Source organism: Oncorhynchus nerka, linkage group LG28 (genome assembly GCF_034236695.1).
Source record: "Oncorhynchus nerka isolate Pitt River linkage group LG28, Oner_Uvic_2.0, whole genome shotgun sequence".
NCBI lineage: Eukaryota > Metazoa > Chordata > Actinopteri > Salmoniformes > Salmonidae > Oncorhynchus > Oncorhynchus nerka.
Genome location: NC_088423.1, coordinates 65,428,609 through 65,452,655, shown reverse-complemented (window position 1 = coordinate 65,452,655; position 24,047 = coordinate 65,428,609). Strand labels below are relative to the sequence as shown.

Below are 24,047 nucleotides of genomic sequence, written 5' to 3'. Positions count from 1 at the left end.
TTCCCAGTGGAACGCTTGTTGACACCTTGTAGAGTCCATGCCCCGAAGAATTGAGGCTGTTCTGAGAGCAACTCAATACTAGGAAGGTGTCCGTAATGTTTTGTACCCTCAGAGTATATTCATCTCTTATGTTTCGTGGGTTATCTCTTGGTGTTGTCTAAAAACTGTAACCGGGTCAGGCGATTGTAAAAGAGTTATCAATGTTGCCGAGCTGTATACATAGTCAACAGCCAGGCCCTATTACAATGAGAGACTGACTCGAGCTCGGGGACAATAACATACACATAAGAAAGCCCTTTGTTTCATAGACAAAGCCTTATCTAAAAAGGTCAGGCATTCTCGCTTCTGTTGGAAAGCGACTACGTCACAAGGGTAGCTTTCAAATGCCTTTTGAATTAAAGGAGGACATTCCAACACAAAAGCACTTACAAAGTCAAAATGGCACTGATTTTCATCGCTGTGAATGACCCTCTAAGATGATAAAATACGCAACAGGTTCCATGATGACGGACATAGTTTCCACGACATTAAAGGTCAACTAAATCATGAACAATTGTGTAATTTCTTTACGATGGGTCACGTATTCACAATACACTGGTCTGCCAGATTTCTGTCCCTGCCTGGTAAATTATCGTGCCGACAACATTAAACCTCTAAGTAGAAAACCAACTGACTGAATGAAGAGTGCTGTTATTCATTTCTTTCGAATTTGGGCTTTGATTCAATTACTTTCGTAAACCGTAAGACAAAAGCATATCATAAAACTATTTCTCACGTAAATATACTGAGTATTTTGCAGCATGTCGAAACTTAATGAAAATAGGCCTATTTTTTGGGTCCGTTAATCCTAAATCTATTTGCAAAGGGATTGTTTATCTAACAAAATAAAATAACAGTCTTGCCATTCGATATTTGTAGAATAGGAGCAGTGGTATCAACCTAAACACAAAATTAATTCAGGTTGCTAGAGAACAGGCCTCGGGAAAACGTGTGTGTGTGTGTGTGTGACATTTAATTAGTATTACAGTCTATTCAAGAAATGCAATATTTAAAATGTATGTTGTCATTTAAAATGAGAGGCGAGTAAGAGACATATTCAATGACGGAATTCTCCAGATATGGCTAGTTGAGTTCTGGACTAAAGTGTGTAGTTCACTTATCCTACTACGTACAACTCTACACTGGCTGGCCCAGTGCTGAGCTATGAGCTCAACATGAAGATCCCTTTTCCCTGAGATTTTTATCACCGAAACTGCAAAAGGGCACTCCGAAAAACAGCAGTCTCAAGGAGCGCCTGTAACCTTAACAGAATCATGAAAGCTGACAGTTCATTTTTCACAGGCCCATAGATCTTTGGGTCTTATAAAGTAATGGGCTTTTGGGAGAGGGCTTTATGAGAGCTAAGATAGTTAACCGCTGTGTGCTTGAGATGACATGGGAGCTGAGGTCCTGCTCTCTAGGAGACAGGATTATTCCCTTCCCCGGGATGGAGGGAGAGAAGACACTACTGTCTCCCTAATATAAACGTGTAATAAAGATTAATCTGTTGCCACTCGCCACTCCAATAGCTTCTAAACTTGCTTGAAATAAGGTCGAAATCACTTTCGAGAAAATCTCGTTTTTCTGTGTGAGTTTCTGAGTTTCATTGTGAATCTCAGGACAAAGTTACGAGCGTGTGATGCTGTGGGTGTATGAATTGGGGTATTGGCAAATGTACATATCGTAGTGTTAGAGAATGTAGGTAAATACAATATTGAATGTGTTTTTGTGTGTTTGTGTTTGTGTGTGTGTGTGTGTGTGTGTGCATTGTTTGTGTGTTCGTGGACGTAGGGACAATAAGATAAAAGGTGGTGCCATGCGGCAGAGTCAGGCTCACTTACCGGGTGCGTCTGGTCTCTTGATGCCGACGCCGCTGTTTGAGCCACTTCCAAGGCCGTTGAACGCTGCGAGGTTCTCCGAGCTGTAGGCCCTCAGGACGGACAGCATGTTCATCTGCTGCTCGAGATGGGCATGTTCTGGCTTCAGCAGCCCCGGGGGACCACCAGGAGATGAAAGGAGACCCAAGCCCTGCTGCCACTGCTTCTCCAGGGGTGGCTGAGGCCGGGACTGGGGAGGGAAAGGGGCCCCAGGGCCCATGGAGACCCCTGGTCGTTGGGCCTCTCTAGCTGGGGACACCTGCATCTGCTTCGGCATCTGATAGGTGGCACTGTCCTCATCTTCCCCCTCCACCGCGTCCGCTTCCTCCTCTTCCTCCTCGTCATCAGAGTGGGGTCGCTGTCTCTCCGGTTGGACGGAGGAGGACTCGGTGCTGTGGCAGCGCTCGTCGGCCCTGCCTTCCTCATCCTCAGACTGTCCCTGCTCCTCCAGATCCCCGCAGGAGGCCTTGTCTGAGAGCTCATCCCCAGCTGTTTTTCTGGCCTGGCTCTGCTGCTCCAGGGCTGGGTCAGGGCATGTCGCTCCAAACCCCTGGAGGCCTGGGGTCCTTGGGGACCCATCGTACATGCCTCCATACTGCTTGTAGAAGTCGCTCTGGAAGGCTCCCATGCTGGCATGGGGCTCCATGTGGTTGGACCAGGCTGACTGGCTCTTCACCCCCTCTCTGTCGTTGTCTTTGTCATGGAGGTGGGCTGGGCCCATACTGGCCTTGAGGAAGTGGGAGGGCTCTCCCTGGTGCTCCTTGCTCTCCTTGCGTTGCTTGGCCTTGCCCAGGTGGTTGGCCTGCAGGTGGAGGGCCATCAGCTCCACAGAGGAGGTGGTGAAGGAGCAGAAGAGGCAGCCATGCCACGCCACGTTGTCCTGGAAGGTGACAGAGGAGCCAGGCAGAGAGCCTGTTTCAGGCTTGACATTGACAGACAGGTCCAGAGGCTCGTACTGGGACCCAGGCTTGCCCATTGAGGGCTTGGCCTCAGCCTTCTCCTCACCAGTATCAGCCCTCTTGGCTTTGGGCTCACCACTCTCAAAGTAATGCTGGGACTGCAGGTGGCTCTCTCTCATCTCCTTCTCCTTCTTCAGGGAGCTGAGGACGAAGCTGTCCATGAAGGCCTGCAGGGAGCCCTGGAAGTTGACACCGTTTCCCACCATACTCTGGTACGCCCGCCCCAGGTCTCTGAAGCTGGCTGGGACGTCTGCGGCGGAGGGGCCCTCTGGGCTCTTCATGCTTTCAGAGGGAGTGTCAGGTCCCAGGCCATTACGCTCTCGCTCTCTGTCCCTCTCACGCTCCCTGGGGGACAACATACCGGGAGGGGCCCACTGGTGGGGGTGCAATGGGCCCCCTCTGAAGTCCAGGCTGGAGGGCATGCCCTTGAAGACACCGCGGAGGACATCAGGACGGGCGAAGACGCCACCCTTGCCGTGCTCCTCCTTGTGCTCAGAGGGAGGGGCGTGTCCGGAGGAGGGGCCGCCGCCATTCTGCCGCTCACGGTGGTGGCGCTCCAGGTGGTACTTCAGTGAGGCAGACTGGGTGCCTGCGTAGTCGCAGTGAGGGCACCTGTAGGGTTTCTCTCCTGTAAGAAAGACAGAGAGAGAGAGAGAGAGAGAGAGAGAGAGAGAGAGAGATAGAGAGAGAGATAGAGAGAGAGAGAGAGAGAGAGAGAGAGAGAGAGAGAGAGAAAGGAAATGAACAAGAGAGGGAACAACAGTGAAAACCAACACAATGATCTCAGTGTTAACCAACATTCAACAGAATTCTGCATTCAGCAAACAGCTCCTCAGCTCCATTCGGGGATTGGCATGTGAATACGGGTCGATCCAGCTCCTCCAAAGTGAGCCATCACTCATGTCGACGCAATAAAAACCATTTCACCATATGGTGCTTTCAGTCCACTACAAGAGATAATATTTTCAACTGACAACACAACTGTCTCGATGTTATCTCTGTTTGCATGGCGGTTGTTGGTGGGCCTCACTCTCTTGGCCTTGTTCGCTGACAGGCCTCTGCCTTGGCGATGAGACAGTGATTTCTCGGACGTTCTCTATTTGCACTTTATCATAAATCACCATTCACAGAGAAGAAGCTCTCCATTCTTTCCCAGCTGAATGGCTCTACGGCTATTTGGAGCAAATAGTGGAAGACGCAGTCCCTTCATATGAAACTAAAACAAACTTTAACTGACACAAATGAGCAAGAATGTACATATGGAAAACATGTGTCTGTATATCACGGTAGTAGAATAGTGGTAGTAGCATCATTTGACTTACAGTGCAGGTAGAGCATCTCTATGTAAATACACTGTGTATATAAAAATTCATCAATATTTGTTAATGGTCAAATTGAATGGTAAAATGCAATTTGTCCAGAAAAATGGATCTCCTTTGCCTTTGAAGAGATAAGTCACAACCAGTATCTTAACATTAAAAATGTCCTGTTAGCAATTACAATATATTTTAAACAAAAGCCAGATTTGGAATCAAAAAACAACAAGCAGAAATGCTAAGCTTGGCTTTTAGACCTAGTAATGCTCCTGGCATGCATTTCTCTTGGATAAGTTACAGCTACAGTTGAAGTCGGAAGTTAACATACACCTAAAGTTAACATACATTTAAACTCAGTTTTTCACAATTCCTGACATTTAATCCTAGTAAAAATGATCTGTTTTAGGTCAGTTAGAATCACCACTTTATTTTAAGACTGTGAAATGTCAGAATAATAGTAGAGAGAATGATTTATTTCAGCTTTTATTTCTTTCATCACATTCCCAGTGGGTCAGAAGTTTACATACACTCAATTAGTAATTAGTAGCATTGCCTTTAAATTGTTTAACTTGGGTAAAACGTTTCAGGTAGCCTTCCACAAGCTTCCCACAATAAGTTGGGTGAATTTTGGCCCATTCCTCCTGACAGAGCTGGTGTAACTTGGTCAGGTTTGTAGGCCTCCTTGCTCGCGCAGGCTTTTTCAGTTCTGCCCTCAAATTTTCTATAGGATTGAGGTGAGGGCTTTGTGAGGGCCACTCCAATACCTTGACTTTGTTGTTCTTAAGCTATTTTGCCACAACTTTGGAAGTATGCTTGGGGTCATTGTCCATTTGGAAGACCCATTTGCGACCAAGCTTTAACTTCCTGACTGATGTCTTGAGATGTTGCTTCAATATAGCCACATAATTTTCCTACCTCATGAGGCCATCTATTTTGTGAAGTGCACCAGATCCTCCTGCAGCAAAGCACCCCAACAACATGATGCTACCACCCCCGTGCTTCATGGTTGGGATGGTGTTCTTCGGCTTGCAAGCCTCCCCCTTTTTCCTCCAAACATAACGATGGTCATTATGGCCAAACAGTTCTATTTCTGTTTCATCAGACCAGAGGACATTTCTCCAAAAAGTACGATATTTGTCACCATGTTCAGTTACAAACCGTAGTCTGGCTTTTTTATGGCGGTTTTGGAGCAGTGGCTTCTTCCTTGCGGAGCAGTTTTTCAGGTTATGTCGATATAGGACTCATTGTACTGTGGATATAGTACCTGTTTCCTCCAGCATCTTCACAAGGTCCTTTGCTGTTGTTCTGGGATTGATTTGCACTTTTCGAACCATAGTACGTTTATCTCTAGGAGACAGAACTCATCTCCTTCTTGAGCGCTAAGATGGCTGCGTGGTCCCATGGTTTTTATACTTGCGTACTATTGTTTGTACAGATGAACGTGGTACCTTCAGGAGTTTGGAAATTGCTCTCAAGGATGAACCAGACTTGTGGAGGTCAGAAATCTTTTGATTTTCCCATGATGTCAAGCAAAGAGGCACTGAGTTTGAAGGTAGGCCTCGAAATACATCCACAGGTACACCTCCAATTGACTCAAATGATGTCAGTTAGCCTATCAGAAGCTTCTAAAGCCATGACATAATTTTCTGGAATTTCCTAAGCTGTTTAAAGGCACAGTCAACTTAGTGTATGTAAACTTCTGACCCACTGGAATTGTGATACAGTGAATTATAAGTGAAATAATATGTCTGTAAGCAATTGTTGGAAAAATACTTTGTCGTGCACAAAGTAGATGTCCTAACCGACTTGCCAAAACTATAGTTTGTTATCAAGAAATTTGTGGAGTGGTTGAAAAACAAGTTTTAATGACTGCAACCTAAGTGTATATAAACGTACGACTTCAACTGTAAATGTGTTAAGAGCAAGGGGGTTGGAAAAAGTCAAGAATAAAAGGATGTTTGTCAAGTATTGTGTGTGTATATATAACTATACCATGTTTAGATTATACACATGGAAACCATTTTTTACCGAAAAAAAATGTTGCATTGTTACGCAAGACTGAATTGAATGATTTAATTCTCTCAGTAGTAAATCATGGATATAATTAGCAAATGGAATACTGCTCAAGTAATTTATCATTATTTGGAGGGCACCATTCCAGAAAAAGACTGTAGGACCTGCAGACCTACTGCACAGTTCTCAAATAAAGGGCCACAAATACAAACTCAATACAATATTGATACCGGAGAGAGAGAAAGAAAATTAGAGAGGGAAAGGGAGATAGAGAGAGAGACTACCGTGTTCTTTTCTTTTAACACAAGAGCGATTTTGAAGCATATTTAAAATAAACCATGCGAGATGAGCTTTTAACCCAATAAGTGCTTATCCTCTAAGCAGGATAACAAGGGCTTGGGCTGATTTAATAAGGAAACGTCCCTGATGCAAATGATCATTCTCAATTCCTTTAACTGGACAAAATGATATTCTAGGCCCAAAATTAGAGTGAAATTTGGGTGATTCGTTTTTTTTGCAAAAAAATAAAATAAATTGTAAGGCTGTTAATGATGAAAATGGTTATCAACCATTCCAAAAAAAAACGACATATATAATCTTGGGCTTCAGACAGTTGAATATAACCAGTGACATACAATAACGTTACAGTAAACAAATAGGTGGGTAAACTCTGATCGCCGGTCATGGTGAATAAAGTAACACCTCCTATACTTTCAATGCATTTTTCCCGCAAACAGTGGGAAGAGTGTGTTCACTTGCATTTAATATTATAATAATATAATATATGCCATTTAGCAGAAGCTTTTACCCTCCACAACACCACTGAATATAACTGAACAAATGATACCTCTCTAAACAAACCGTGAAGAGTAATCAATGTACACATGGCTGGGAAATGTATACCGTAAATGTGTGGTGTGGTGTGGTGTGGTGTGGTGTGGTGTGTGTGTGTGTGTGTGTGTGTGTGTGGTGTGTGGTGTGTGTGTGTGTGTGTGTGTGTGTGTGGTGTGGTGTGGTGTGTGTGTGTGTGTGTGTGTGTTTGTGTGTGTGTGTGTGTGTGTGTGTGTGTGTGTGTGTGTGTGTGTGTGTGTGTGTGTGTGTGTGTGTGTGTGTGTGTGTGTGTGTGTGTGTGTGTGTGTGTGTGTGTGTGTGTGTGTGTGTGTGTGTGTGTGTGTGTGTGTGTGTGTGGTGTGTGGTGTGTGGTGTGTGTGTGTGTGTGTGTGTTCTTTGTGGACCATTTGGACTCACTAAGACATCTGCTCAATCATACGTCAGGGGCATGTGTGACATCTGGGGAATATACTGTATCCTGCCTTGCAACATTACACACAATTTACTGCTAAAGGTCATTATGTACCCGTTAATCCACTTTTAATTGATATCAGTGCAAACAGCACAACCTCTGTGAAACACAACAGATCTCCATGGGACAAAAGAAAGGAATTAGAATTTGTCCTTGTTTAGAAATATACATTTCTACCCCCCCCCACCCCAAAAAAAAATGTAATATGTAATAAAGAAAATATATTAACACAATCAAGGGAAAAAAATTCACGATCACCTGCTACAGTACTATAAAAAAAGAGTATATTTTCATGAGAACTAATATAAAGTTGAAATATAATCAATAGATTCATCCTCGCAGTGCTGGGACATGAGCGTTTTTTTTTGCTCTACTTCTTTAAACAGTTCCTCTACTCCAACAGATTTCATCTGGATTTGGATGCTTTGTCACAGCTCCATAGTAACCACAGAATAAACACCCAGAGCCACTACAGAGGGGCAATTACAACAGTTAATAGATATGACATACTTTCAGATACATTTCCATATGGCTTTTACGTAACGTTGAAAGGCGATATGCACTGGAAGAAGTGCTGTTATTCAAATCTTATCTGGGCAGAACTGGGGAAACCCGTCAGGGAGAGGAACCGATCCAAACGCCTAAAACCTTTGAGTCAATGTTGAATAGCATTTAATAAGGCTGTTGGTCAGCAACAAACATCAACATATGTGTTTACTATGCAGGAGTGTTGTTTACATGCAAAGAGGTACTCGTTTGGAAAAAGGGGTAGGGGCTGTTGGTATTAAACCTGTCCATGAACGAGAAATTGAAATAACAGGGGAGAGAGAGAGAGGGAAAGAAATGGAGAGAGGGAGAGAAGGAGAGAGAGAGAGGGAGAGAAATGGAGAGCAAGATCATGGGTCCCTATTGATTCATTCTGATTGGGTTAAGGTTATGTGACATGGGCAAGGCCTGGCTCTTTCTCTGTCCCCGTTTAAAGGTGAGTGGAAACTCGACTGGTTATTTCCCCTAAAGTTATGCGTAGCCATTGTCAAGAGCAAAGACCTTTCTTTTTTTTTACACACAGCTGCTTACTGCTAAATACTGCCTTGTCCAGAAGGGGACAATCTGTGTCTCTAATTGCTGTCACTGAAGCCTAGATTCATTATGTGACTTTCCCATTAAAATGTGAGCATTAATTTGTATAATGAAATATCACCCACTGCAGTGTTCATTAACTGTGGCCCCACACTGTATTCTGCACAATGTTAGCTACCTAGAAACTGTGGTTAATTTCACTAATGGATATTTTCCCACTCACTGTTCAAGAGGAAATTAATACTGTAACATTAGCTCTTTAACTTTTAGAGAAATTTAAATTCACTTCATTCCTTTCAACAAAATGTTAGCGAGTCATTAATCTAACATTGTGTTGCACATTGCGAGCACCTCCCGATAAGCAATGCCATTGTGCTGTTCAGACTGAATTAGGATGAAGGGCGCATCATGTCAGCTCCGAGTTCCACTGTTTTGCCATCAAGGAGGAATCTGCCCAGGATGTAAAAGTCATCGCCTTGATGTAATCATCATCATTTCAAACTGAAGTCAATCTGATAATGTACGAGTGATTCTAAAGGGCAACATCTTGTAGACACATCAGACGGTTTCTGTGCACGAAGTGACCAGGCTGAGTTGTGCTTACGCAGGACCTGGCCTGCTGCACCGTGTAAGTTTAACGGAAGGCCTGGGATGAGGCCTCTGTTTCCTATCTGCTGAAATATGGCCCTTCTGGGGACCCTTACTGTACCACTCAAAACAGGCATAACTCAGCCCCCTCTCTGTTAGGTAACAGATTTCCATGTCCCACCCCCATCTCTTGGCGGTGAGGTATTCAGAGGTCTGCAGCATCAGGGTTGGGGCTGCTCTCGATGACCTGGATGTGCTATTTTACACAAAGATCCTAATTATGGTAGTGCACAAGTGCTCCTGCGCTACGCCGAGCTACGAGCTACGCTGGCTCCTTAATTCCCCTCCAGACCAGAGGTATGTGGTCCTTATTAAAGGGGGAGGGGGGAGGCACAGTTTGGGTGGTCTCCCTTCTCTCTTTTTAAGTGCATGGCGAGAGATAAAAAAAGCAAGGGGAAAAAAAAAGCAAGCATTGATTTCCTCAGCTGCAAGAGATTTCCATCTTCAGTTCTGAAAGCTTGCGCCATGCCTTTACTGGCACTTAAGGATGACATTTTTTTTTTTTTGGGGGGTGTAAAATGGTGTCTTCAGATGTCTACATCAGGCGCTCTATACCCGAGAGCGTTCACAGTTACAGTGCAGAACAAGAACAGAGGCTGATAAGAAATGTAGTCCTAAAAACTCAAGAGATCTCCATGCGCATACTGGATGTACTCTGTCATTCCCAGGCCTAATCTGAGAACGAGAGAAAGCCATGCGGACCGAAGAGGTATTGTAGCGTGGTGTAGTAGACTGTCACTAGGGCGTACACTCAAGCTCTCCCCCTCAGCCAAGTAATTAGAGCACGGCTCTGAAGAAATGCTAAACACTCGTTTCTAGGGTCATGCTCTTTTGTGTCTGATATGGGCTGACTCACAACATTATGCCATGGATTTTCACAGGCGGTCCAGTACAGTACTCTAAGCTACATTCCAAGCAGTACTCCAAAGCTACAAGGAACACAAAAACACACTCAATGCAGAAACATTGTGTAGAAACACGCTGTAACGTATAGCACATAGCGTGCTAGATTAGCCTGTTTGGACAATTAGCAGAGCCGACGTCCTTGATCTCAGGTGACCTTAGAATGGCCCGGATATTTACTGGGACGTGTCTACCTTGCAGTGTAGTGTAGCGGGGTACAGTATAACAGCCTGCTCTGGTCAGTCGACACAGTGTCCACCTCATTACTCTCAATGGGACCACCTCCACCTCCCAGCAGCTAACACGGAAGGTTATCCAGGTAGAGACATATTTTGACACTCACATATGGGATAAGATTAGAACAGTGGCTAAAGTGAACCACTGAATGCCATTGTCCCATGGATTACAGCAGAGCTGTGCGCTTCGAATAACTGTTCCCGCCAATGGTATTGAACATGGCCAAATGGTGTTGACTCGAGTTGTAGGCAGAGAGCGGTGGCAGAAGGCAACATGGTGGTAGCAGTAATATCCAAGGGGAACTCACTCCACTGACCTGTGTGTATCCTCAGGTGGACCTTGAGGTGGTGGGAGGTGCGGAAGGTCTTCCCACAGTAGGGACAGTCCTTGATGGCCGAGCCCAGGCTCCTGTCCCTGTGCTGGGAGGGGGCCTGCTGAACACTCCCCGCCATCTTCCCCAGGTCATCCCCGACATCTGGAGCAACAAGAGAGAGACACACACAGACAGACACACACGGTGGTGAGTGTCACTGCACACCGTCACCATGTCAGAAAACACACTTTTCTTTGCTTTTGTCCTCATTTTCCATCTAAATCTGCTAACACCACACAAAGTAAAATACATCAATGGGTTCACGTTTTGCCGCTACCCCCCCCCCCCCCCCCACACACACACACACCCATTTCAAGCTGACAGAACGCTGACAGTTCATAAGCTTTCAGGCTCCTTTAGAAACACCGGGCCCGACCCCCTCCACACTCTCCCACTCCCGTCGTAATGTTTCATCCCCGCGATCATCATCTTCTGGTAGCATATGGCGGATTGTGTTGAAATGAACAATACAAGGAAAGAAACGGCTCTGTCAGCAGTGGGCCAACGCGTCTCCGTAGCGCCCTGGGTTTGACAGGTAGCGTCGCTACCTGTCAGAGATACGAGAGGGTGATAAGAGTGACCCCGCCCTGCTTGAACTGCCACTAATACCGCACAGACGTGTGGAGACCAACAACCGCTCTCCACATAATCACCCGCATCTCAGGAGGAACTGAAATAGATTTGAGAAGGGCTGACGGCGGCAGAATCGTGAGGTGAGGACGTTGCCTCATGCGTTGATACGGGCCATGACCTCACTACATGACCAACTAGCTGTGTAGACTGGTTGCTCAAGAAGTCCTTGTAAGCTCTGATGTGTTATGAAAGCTACACTCTAGTCAAGCAGAATGACCGACGAGGTGGAGTGAATCTCCAGAGCCCGATGCCAACATGATAACCTTGTTCAACCACATACCCTGTCGCACCGTGGGTACTCAGGAAGAAGTAGCAGTTCATAGTGAGATGAAGTATTCTGTTCATGGCTCCACCCCATCACCCCTTACGTTGCAAGCCAGTCAGTGCATGACCCACACCAAAGCCCACATAAGGTTCTAGTCCGGCACATGACATGGTATGCGCGTGGGGAGGGTGAGCGTCTGAATAGAGCAGCCCACTTAGGCAAACATGCCACACAATCAAAAGTATTTCTTCCAGTAGCCTAATCTGTTCCTCTTTAAGAGTCAAATAAGGTTTAAAGGAAAGGCTGAAGTCAGCAAGTCCTCCTACTGCTGGCACTGATCACATGACTCTGCACCCACACTGCCTATAGTACAGTGTACTATTGTAATTATGTGCATGTGACCGCCCCAAGCCGACAGGCATACAGTATTGAACAGTTTATATATCCTTTACTGTAACAACTGATCTGATCTGCATGTGACCTTTCCAAACACACCCTCTCCAAACCAAGGCCCAGACACAAGGCTTTTCTAATCAATAATCCCAACATGTCTGCAGTCCATATACAGACGTAGGACCTTCATTTGATCACCCTGTTGCAACTTTTCAACTTGTAGTGTGTTTAAAAAGGCTTCTCAACGTTTGTCATTTCCACTTTTCCCTTAAGAAAAATGTATCAACTGCTACAAAAAAAAATTGCATGAATTATAATCCACATAATAGTTCACATTTCCTGTTGCTGCAGGATTATTTTCTTGCTGTAGGAAACTGGCTCAAATTAAGGGCTAAGAAACAATAGCGTTTGCTGGCTGAGAGTATTTAGCACCTCAGAGCATAGTTTGCGCACCGATTTTACATGTAGAATCTACAGCTGCCGGTCCCCAAAGCACAACGCACAGACGATCGGCAGACGAACGCTAGATCCACATTCGGCGCCATGTGTTCGAGCCTTGAGATCCTACATCTGTACACATACTGCACTGTAGCTAAATTCTCCACAAACACATTTTACACCACTTGACATTTCCCCTCTTGGCAAAGTTTCCACCTCTCTCACGTAGCAAACACAGCTCCACCTGTCCACCCCAGATGGAGTTGAATTGAACCCCTAAAAACACAGCTTATGGCCAGCCTCAACCTCTGACCCTCTGTGTGGCAGGGTTAATAGTGACCCTGTTCCAGGAAGAGGATGCACTCCAGCATCTAACAGTCCTTCAATAATGAAGGTTCCAATCGCTATACACTCGCACGCAAACAAATACTCAAGCACACCTGCACACACACTTTCCAACACTTCAATGTATCTGTTCATGTAGTGTATGGACGAGAGAGAGATAGAGAGAGAGAGAGAGAGCGAGAGAGAGAGAGAGAGAGAGAGAGAGAGAGAGAGAGAGAGCGAGAGAGAGAGAGAGCGAGAGAGGGGAAGAGAGAGAGAGGAAGAGAGAGAGCGAGAGAGAGAGAGAGAGAGAGGAAGAGAGAGAGAGAGAGAGAGGAAGAGAGAGAGAGAGAGAGAAAGAAAGGGAGAGAGAGAGAGAGAGAGAGAGAGAGAGAGAAAGAAAGAAAGGGAGAGAGAGAGTCCCAGGCGATAGGCGTCCAGCGTGGTTGTCCTTAATCAGCTGACTGATCCCAAGTTTTTAATAGGGCTGTTCCAATTACTGTAAAAGTCATCCTGCGCTGTATAACCACAAATATTGACAGTTTATTGCGCAACACATTTATGACATTTGAAGGTCATCTCATACATTTACACGTGGTCTTCCAGGAGGAGCGAGTCTGGGACAGAGAGATTCTCGATAACTCGCCCCCTATAACTATTCTCCATGCATTGATTTTCCATTGCTTGGCTCCTTTTTATGCAAAAGGGAAAAATCTGCAAGAGAAACAACAATAAAAATGATTGTCACAGGCCAGCCATTGGCTTCATATATTACCCTGTTAAGTCTTGCAACCATAACTCCCAATGCTATCGCTCAGAGACGGCTACAGTGCACACACTGTTAGTGTACTGTTAGGCCACAGCTAGTGTCATACATGTTTAGTGCTTTAAGTTGGCTTAGTTCAAGTTAATGTTTACCCAGAGGGGAGCGAAAAGCCTTCCATGGATATGGTCAGATGACTACAATGACTATTGATCTAACACGCACGTTTAGCTAATAAATAAAATGACACAATTGAATGAAACATCCTTAATACTACTGTACTTATCTTACTACACACTGCAAACTGCAATGTTGTAGCTTGTTATTTTCCTTAGCTAATCTAAACTGCGTTATCAATACGTTGTCCTCTTTTCCGCCAAGCACTGCTTTTCCAGTTACATACAAACTGACACATCCAGGCTCTGTTGCAGTGGAATAATATCACACCCGTGCATATATAATTCAGGCTTTCTGATTTGAGAGCAGCTCTGATTTTATTGGGCTCATCCAAATGTAATGGAACATAACAGAACAAAGGGCTGAGATCAGATTGGAGCAGAGTTGTACAGGCCATCTGGGAGGAGGATGAGTATCAGTCATTCTGGCTGCTGTCTGCTGCACTACAGCTCTGACAACAGGAGCTCTGCTAGTGTCACAATAAAAATCTCCTCAACCAACCAAGGGGAAATGCCACAGGAGCCCACCTACACATGCAACACTCATACCTGTGTGTGTGTGTGTGTGTGTGTGTGTGCGTGCGTGCGTGCGTGCGCGCGTGCGTGCGTGCGTGCGTGCGCGTGTGTGTGTGTGCGTGTCTGTCCTCTGAGACAGCCCCTCCAGACGGACCACACCCTGTTCCCATTAATGGATAAAACAACAACAACAAAGAAATAACTGAGGGGAAAAAGGCCTCTTCCTTAATGGTGCTCTTTCAATCACACTTCCAGGCTAAATTGTTCTGTGGTTTTGATTACAGTGATATCACTTTCACAAAAAAAAAAAAAAAGATCAAATTGTGTCATAAAAACACAAGATGTCTCCCTCTCTCTCTCTCCATTATTCTAATGCATCACGTGTTCTGTCAAAGCCAGTGCCCTCTCCCTCTATGTAACTACTGTCATGCCAAAGCCAGTGCCCTCTCCCTCTATGTAACTACTGTCACGCCGAGAGAAAAAAATATGGTAAGGAAACGTGTGGATTTCACAAAAAAAAGAGAGAGCAAGTAAAATGTGATGACATCATTTGAAAGGCATTAGGCTTTTAAAAATGCGCCCGGGGGGAGTTGATTTCCTTACGCCGGAGCAACACAACACCATCCGGCTGATGCTCTGTTCTCTTCCTTTATTTGGACGGGTGCCATCTTTGTGAACGGCTGGTTCATGCGAGTTAATCAATTTGAGGTTTAGTTACACTGCTGAGGCTAGCATTCTAGCCACTGCTAGAAAGTAATCTGAACTCGCAGAATTTATTAACCAAACACCAATTATCATTAAACACCACTGCATTATCCCTGCTTTTACTACCTGACAAGGACTACTTAATGACATTTTAGATTAAAGTTATTTAGTGTGTGATTTATGGGCACAAAACTCCTAATGCAGACCACTATGCAGATGCTAGTGAAAGCACTTTTTGTGTGTGTGTGTGGGGGGTACACCAGGGACCCAGAACCCTCTAAGGTATCACAGCAACCAGCTTCAGACCAGGAAAAACACTCAAGCATCTGAAAGACCACATGCACACGAGATGAACCCACTAGCACTTGGGCAGAGGTTGCTATCAGTGACCCTGTGTAACAAAATGAAATAAAACACAACGAGTAAGACATTCAGAAAGTGTTTACCCCCGTAATGTTTGTGAGATGAAACAGACGCAAAATGTGTTACATATAAGGCACGCGGGTAAACAGGGGCACCAGATGTTCTTTGATGTTAATAATGGCATTTATTATTAATATTAATTAGACCGAAATCAGCAATACATTTGGGCCATTTCCAAGTCAATTAAGCAAAATGGCATTCGGGAGATGTTGAAACTACATTTTAAGGCAGGTGTTCAGCAGTCCTCTTATAAAACATTTTCACAGCTACTGAAAAACAACTATTTTAGACTGATTTTGTCTTTGTCGGCAGCCGGGTACTTGTTTTCTTGCTCCAAGCAGCGCCATGACTGAACCCTTCATTTATATATTAACAGAAATCGTTCTGTTTTATTTCCATTGTCAATATAACATAAATAGCAGTGATTTGATTAGTATATTAATGATGAGGCTGTGCCTTGGCAGTGAGTTGCTTATGTGCATACATACACTGTATATGAGCCAGCAAAGTCCACACAGATTGACGAGAGAGATTAAACCAGATATGAAATCATGATTATGATAATAACAATTTGTGAAAACACCGCAGATGAAATCTACTGTTGACAAAATTATTTTAACAGCTTAATTCTAGGGTACGGTACACAAGGCCAAGTAGACACTTCAACACCAAATGCTGTTCTCAGTCTGGTCACTCCTCACAGACCAGCGGTGTACTAGTACCAGTACCCGTGTCAACAGTAAATACCAGTCTGAGAAAAATGGAATTACAGAGCACATGGTAGTGCAGCCCAGTGGGGGATGCGTTGTCTATATAATCCCGAACCCTATGTGTAAAGGGAAAATAATGTCACTTTAAAGCTCCATCCTGTGTAATCTGGACCTTGAAAGGGAAGCCCCACCTCCAGCTCGGTCCGATTTGGCAGGAGTCTCCACGAGGCTGAACCACACAATGGTACATTAACAATCTGTGCATTCATTGATCAGGGAGCTGGGTTTTGGACTCTGTGTTTATGGCGTACTGTACTTCTCATCGCCGGAAATGAAGGAACATGCCTCCTCTTGCAACCAAACATGCACCTGTGCCGCAGAGATGCTAATCACAAACATTTATATTTATTAGTACTGGTCTCAGTAAAATTGGTGTTAGGAAAAAAAGAGGAGGAGCGATGTTCCGTTTCCTGCCTGCTGAAGGCAGAGGAGACATTTCTAAATGATATTGTAGCACACATTTATTTGCTTATTTGTTCCCAATTTTATTTTGTATTTTTTTTGATTGATGAAGAGGTAGGAGAAATTATGTTAAGTCCATTTTCTGTTTAATTTCCATATTTTATGGATTATTCCTCTGAACGAAACTGGAGTCAGAACTCCCTGATGCCAAATACCATACCTGTACAGCCTTATTGAACTGCAACACATCAAATCATGTGGAGCTCCATAAGGAATCATTCATCTCATTAATAAACTAGAAGACCGGCCCACACAAGAGATTCAATAGAATACATTATCAGACATATACTGTACACGAAACCTCTTTATATCAAAAATGTTTCATATCATGGTATCATTTTGGAGGATGGCTAAGATACTGTTTAGGATGCATTCGACAGTGGACGTCCCCTCTGCTCTCCCCTCCCTCCTCCTCCCCCCCCCCCTCCCCCTCTACCAGTGACAGAAGGTGCATCTCTCCCCCTGTAAAGGCGATGCCTCTGCCGAGCTAGGGGAACAGGCTTGGTGCCATAAGTTTCTCCCTGGCACGGGCCCATCTTTGTTTTCTCTTCTCAAGTCTGTTTCAGGCTTCAAAGAGCATTGAAAAAAACAAAAAACAAACACAGCTAAAGAAGCACCGAGGTCTCACTAACGTTATCATTCTGCAGGATGATCACAGCTCCAGGGAGCGACGGCAGGACAGAGGGTTGGGAGTGGGACGGAGACGTCCACCCGGACGCCATTGTCTGTCCATTTGCATGAGGGGAGCAAGGGAGGAATGGGGGGCATTTGACTGGGCTGAAGGGACTTATTAAGGTGGGCGTCTTTTAGGACACAAAGGCCAGAAGGAGAGTTGGGGGAAGGGTATTAATCAGGGTAAATATTCATCATGCACACTGTTTGGCAGGAAGTGAGCAGTTATCATTAGTGAAGGCCGAGTAGATCCTGCTTTCTATGGATCCAGACTGGAGGAGGGTGAACAGGAGGAGGGGGGAGGAGGGGCGGGGCGATAAGGTGAGTGAGGAAGAGAGAGGCCAGGAGATAAGAGAGCATATCCAGTACTGATAAACTGATAACTCATGTGTCCCTGTATAAAGGAGACATAGCATGTACTACGAGGACCGCTTTCCTACAGTCATGGTAAACAAAACCACTCAGTGGTAACACAACCCGTGTTCCAGGAAGACCACATGTGACGTGTTCACAGTCCACTGTGTCAACGCTGCATGCATGCACTGTACCTTTAAAGACGGGGAAAAAAATCATTGTCTGCTATCATTGATTTCCTATTCATTTTCCAACACAGCAAATCAACAACAAGCACAATGGGCAATCATAAACTAGAGTTACAGATCCACATTCAAGGCTCTCTACCACCAGGTACAGTATATATATATATATATACACACACACACTATATGCTAGTCGAATATCTCATTCCAAAATCATGGGCATTAATATGGAGTTGGTCCCCCCTTTGCTGCTATAACAGCCTCCACTCTTCTGGGAAGGCTTTAGACTAGATGCAGGAACATTGCTGCGAGGACTTGCTTCCATTCAGCCACAAGAGCATTAGTGAGGTCGGGCACTGATGTTGGGCAATTAGGCCTGGCTTGCATTCAGCATTCCAATTCATCCCAAAGGTGTTTGATGGGGTTGAGGTCAGGGCTCTGTGGAGGCCATTTCTGTATGGACCTCGCTTTGCACACGGGGGCATTGTCAAGCTGAAACAGGAAAGAGCCTTCCCCAAACTGTTGCCACCAAGATAGAAGAACAGAATAGTCTAGAATGTCACTGTGTACTGTAGCGTTAAGATTTCCCTTAACTGGAACTAAGGTGCTTAGCCCGAACCATGAAAAACAGCCCCAGATCATTATTCCTCCTCCACCAAACTTCACAGTTGGCACTATGCATTCGGGCAGGTAGCGTTTTCCTGGCATCCGCCAAACCCAGATTCGTCCAGATGGTGAAGCGTAATTCATCACTCCAGAGAACGCACTTCCACTGCTCCAGAGTCCAATTGCGGCGAGCTTAACACCACGAATATAAATAAAAACAGAAATACCTTATTTACATAAGTATTCAGACCCTTTGCTATGAGACTCCAAATTCAGCTCAGGTGCATCCTGTTTCCATTGATCATCCTTGAGATGTGTTTACAACTTGACTGGAGTCCACCTGTGGTAAATTCAATTGATTGGACATAATTTGGAAAGGCACAAACCTGTCTATATAAGGTCCCAAAGATGACAGTTCATGTCAGAGCAAAAACAAAGCTATGAGGTCGAAGGAATTGTCAGTAGAGCTCCGAGACAGGATTGTGTCGAGACACAGCTCTGGGGAAGGGTACCAAAAGATTTCTGCAACATTGAAGGTCCCCAAAACCAAAGCGGCCTCCATCATTCTTAAATGGAAGAAGTTTGGAACCAACAAGACTTTTTCTAGAGCTAGCAGACCGACAAAACTGAGCAATCGGGGGGAAGGGCCTTGGTCAGGGAGGTGACCAAGAATCCAATGGTCACTTTGGCAGAGCTCCAAAAGGACAACCATCTCTGCAGTACTCCACCAATCAGGAATTTATGGTAGAGTGGCCAGACGGGAACCACTCCTCAGTAAAAGGCAGATGACAGCCCACTTGGAGTTTGCTAAAAGGCACCTAAAGGACTCTCAGATCATGAGAAACAAGATTCTCTGGTCTGATGAAACCAAGATTGAACTCTTTGGCCTGAATGCAAAGAGTCACGTCCGGAGGAAACCTGGCACCATCCCTACGGTGATGCATGGTGGTGGCAGTTTCATGCTGTGGGGATTTTTTTCAGGGGCAGGAACTGGAAGAACAGTCAGGATCGAGGGAAAGATAAACGGAGAAAAGATCCTTGATGAAAACATGCTCCAGAGCGCTCAGGACTTCAGACTGGGGTGAAGGTTCACCTTCCAACAGGACAACGACCCTAAGCACACAGCCAAGACAGCGCAGGAGTGCCTTCAGGACAAGTCTCTGAATGTCCTTGAGTGGCCCAGCCAGAGCCCGGACTTGAACCCGGTAGAACATCTCTGGAGAGACCTGAAAATAGCTGTGCAGCAACGCTCCCCATCTGACCTGACAGAGCTTTAGAGGATCTGCAGAGAAGAATGTGACAAACTCCCTAAATGCAGGTGTGCCAAGCTTGTAGTGTTATACCCAAGAAGACTTGAAGCTATAATCGCTGCCAAAGGTGCTTCAACAAAGTACTGAGTAAAAGGTCTGAATATTATTGTAAATGTTATATTTCATAATTTTTTTATATATTTGAAAAAATGAGGGAAAAAAAGTTTTTTGTTTTGTCATTACGGGGTATTGTGTGTTGATTGATGAGCATTTTTTCATTTTTGAAAATAAATTTGAACTGTAACGTAACAAAATGTGCAAAAGGTCAAGGGGTCTGAATACTTTCCGAAAACACTGTATAGTATATATATCACTACCGTTAAAATGTTTGGGGTAACTTAGAAATGTTTTCCATAAATCTGTTGCAAAATGAACAGGAAATATAGTCAAGACGTTGACAAGGTTATAAATAATGATTTTTAATTGAAATAATATTTATGTCCTTCAAACTTTGCTTTCGTCAAAGAATCCTCCATTTGCAGCAATAACAGTCTTGCAAGACCTTTGGCATTCTAGTTGTCAATTTGTTGAGGTAATCTGAAGAGATTTAACCGCATGCTTCCTGAAGCACCTCCCACAAGCTGGATTGGCTTGTTGGGCACTTCTTACGTACCATACGGTCAAGCTGCTCCCACAACAGCTCAATAGGGTTGAATTCCAGTGACTGTGCTTGTCACTCCATTGTAAACAGAATACCAGCCGACTGCTTCTTCCCTAAATAGTTATTGCATAGTTTGAAGCTGTGCATTGGGTCATTGTCCTGTTGTAGGAGGAAATTGGCTCCAATTAAGGGCCGTCCACAGGATATGGCATGGCGTTGCAAAATTGATTGATTGCTTTCTTTCTTCAAGATCCCTTTTACCCTGTACAAATCTCCCACTTTACCACCACCAAAGTACCCCCAGACCATCACATTGCCTCCACCATGCTTGACAGATGGCATCAAGCACTCCTCAAGCATCTTTTCATTTTTTTCTGCGTCTCAGGAATATTCTTCTTTGTGATTCGAACACCTCAAACAAACTAAGATTTGTCTGTCCATAACACTTCTTTCCAATATTCCTCTGTCCAGTGTCTGTTTTCTTTTGGCCATCTAATCTTTTATTTTTATTGGCCAGTCTGAGATATGGCTTTTTCTTTGCAACTCTGCCTAGAAGGCCAACATCCCGGAGTCGCCTCTTCACTGTTGACGTTGAGACTGGTGTTTAACGGCTACTATTTAATGAAGCTGCCAGTTGAGGACTTGTGAGGCGTCTGTTTCTCAAACTAGACACTCCAATGTACTTGTCCTCTTGCTCAGTTGTGCACCAGGGCCTCCAACTCCTCTTTCTATTCTGGTTTGAGACAGTTTGCTCTGTTCTGTGAAGGGAGAAGTACACAGCATTGTACGAGATCTTCAGTTTCTTGGCAATTTCTCGCATGGAATAGCCTTCATTTCTCAGAAAAATAATAGGTCCCCCCGTGTGGTTCTGGGATTTTTTCTCACCGTTCTTGTGATCATTTTGACCCCACGGGGTGAGGCCCCAGATCGAGGGAGATTATCAGTGGTCTTGTATGTCTTCCATTTCCTAATAATTGCTCCCACAGTTGATTTCTTCAAACCAAGCTGCTTACCTATTGCAGATTCAGTCTTCCCAGCCTGGTGCAGGTCTACAATTTTGTTTCTGGTGTCATTTGACAGCTCTTTGGTCTTGGCCATAGTGGAGTTTGGACTCTTTGAGGTTGTGGACAGGTGTCTTTTATACTGATAACAAGTTCAAACAGGTGCCATTAATACAGGTAACGAATGGAGGACAGAGGAGCCTCTTAAAGAATAAGTTACAGGTCTGTGAGAGCCAGAAATCTTGCTTGTTTGTAGGTGACCAAATACTTATTTTCCAACATAATTTGCAAATAAATTCATTAAAAATCCTACAATGTGATTTTCTGGATTTTTTTCTCATTTTTGTCTGTCCTAGTTGAAGTGTACCTATGATGAAAATTACAGGCCTCTCATCTTTTTTTTAAGTGGGAGAACTTGCACAATTGGTGGCTGACTAAATACTTTTTTGCCCCACTGTATTTCCGTATATATACATATATAGCATCAGAGTTATATAAGCATCAGAACCATTAACCGCTATTCTACATCAATTTAAAATGAATACAAAGTCTCATTAAGAGCCCATATTAAAATAGTAATTATCAAGGGGAGAATGTATACTCATCAATATCTCAATTACATAAATGTGCACTTAAAGATCTATATTATCATAAAGGTGATGAACACACTTAACAAGGCCAAAGAGGAGAGGTGCATTTCAGTGTGCTTGTGCTTCAATTCAAGCTGTTCTGAATTGTACTGAAACTATCCCTCTCTCTCCCTCCACTGTTAGGGTGGCCGTAAATCCGGAGACCAAGGACATTTCCCATTTTCTTCTTATATGAACTTGTCCAGTGTCTCGGGAAAATGAAATAAAACGATTTATACTGCTGCTCTAAACACCGGGGTGTCTCGTGAGTGAGCCATACTGTCAGAATACATTAGAGAAAGGCCTGATTTTGGCAAAGTGGTATTAAAACAGTGGCCCTCCCCACAGCTCTACCTCCTCTCCAACAGTCCCCCAGGGTTAGACTAGCTCAGCCAAAACACCACCACTAATAAGGATAATACTAATAATTGCCCTGCATTATGGAGGCAAGAACCAAATTGAAATGAGATTTCCTTCCACTGTAAATAAAAAAAAGGAGATCAATGCCAATGAAATAAATGAATTAAAAACCTGCCTCCCCTCCTTCAGTTTGTGGTGCCTTTGTGGAACCAAATCCCAGGCTGTCCTCTCCCCTTCTCTACTTGTCCCATAGCACCCAGTCCACCCAGTTTACACAGTCAACGCCACGCCTCACACATACCCCCATTAAAGAGCACGCTCTGTTCCACTGGCGGAATGTTCATTTGCTATGAAGGTCATTGACAGAGAGTAATAATCACCATTGGGGATCTAACAATTTGCCATTTCAGAGCATTACAGCAGCGCTGATGACTCAACTATTAATAGACACCCCCCACCCCCCGCGCCTTATCCGACTAAAAACTATTCTGGTATATCCACACAAAAAAAAAACGTATGTCTTTATTCCATTTGTCTTTTTTTTCTTCTACGGAGAGATATCTGACATTTGTAGCAAATGAACGTGAACATAAGCCCAAAAGAAACGGTACACCATGGTTGGATATGAAAAAATGAAATCACATTGTTAAACTGAGACGGGGTGGGAACTTTCTCTCCCTGCCTTCCTCTTAGCGTTGTACCAACAAACTGACATTTAACCAGACACTAAGATTCTCTTATATTGCTCTAATGCACTGAACACTTTCTACACGCAAACAATAACAGTTTATTCTAAAAACTCATTTACTCCCGCTTAGTGTTGCTAGGGCATTCAAACATATGTGTCTGTATTTGTCGCCAAACAAATAATTCAAGCTTTAAGCTATTTTTTTTTTTTATCAAGCTCAGAGCATTTGTTCTTTTGAAGTGATCAGCATTTATGGAACGGAGAATGGAAGTTTGAATCCTTTATCTACAGAGGCTCAACATTTCAAGACTAATTACAAATTAATCTGCATCTCCATATCTGCAATAAGAGTGTATAACTCCTCTCACTAAGAACTATCTGTTATATATTTATAAATCCTCTACATACAGGAAGCAGGCGGTCGGGCAGGGATAGACAAAACCCAAAGAGGATGACATAATTGCTTGCCGTCTATATCCATACAGCGACATCAAGGCCGAGGATTGTGAATATTAATAGTTGATCATTAGCTTGATATGTCTAAGCGTGCTCAAGTTTGGTTTTCAAAGTTGACTGGATCCATTAGGCCGCTACTCAGGCCTGGAGTGCTCTTGACTAGAAGGTCGAGCACGTACACAGAGTAAGGTCTCTCTCTCTCTCTCTCTCTCTCTCTCTCTCTCTCTCTCTCTGGTAGGTTCTAAACAGGGAACGCTGTCACTTAAAATGTGTTGTCAATGCAACTCATGGGATAACATATTAGACACAAAGTAATACTGAACTTTGACTATGATTGCTCTGATGACCAATGAAAACAAGGCATACTGTACAGTAGGAACATAAGAGATGGAAGGAAACACCATGTCCCATGACTGTCTGTATTGAAAGAGTGGTTAACACTTCTGAAGCAGAGCATATGGCAGGATATATGGAAACCATGGCGACTCCCTGGGCCTTCAACTTGTACCTGTTACTTCCGGCTGGCTGATCTACAGACATACAGACATACAGACACAAGCCCTGATTGG

At 44.2% G+C, this 24,047-nt stretch overlaps 1 protein-coding gene across 7 annotated transcripts in view; it reads right to left on the bottom strand.

The window, feature by feature from the left end:
- The window catches only part of LOC115112113 (zinc finger protein 536-like), a 193,398-nt gene that overhangs the window by 59,174 nt on the left and 110,177 nt on the right, over nucleotides 1–24,047 (bottom strand). For 5 of the 7 annotated variants that reach the window (XM_065013006.1, XM_065013010.1, XM_065013008.1 and 2 more), the window contains 2 exons: nucleotides 10,683–10,850; nucleotides 1,881–3,503 (listed from right to left, as the gene is read on the bottom strand). In XM_065013006.1, the coding sequence (XP_064869078.1) occupies nucleotides 1,881–3,503; nucleotides 10,683–10,850 (1,791 nt within the window). The remainder of the gene's footprint in view (nucleotides 1–1,880; nucleotides 3,504–10,682; nucleotides 10,851–24,047) is intronic. The other 2 variants (XM_065013009.1, XM_065013011.1) reach the window with 1 other exon arrangement.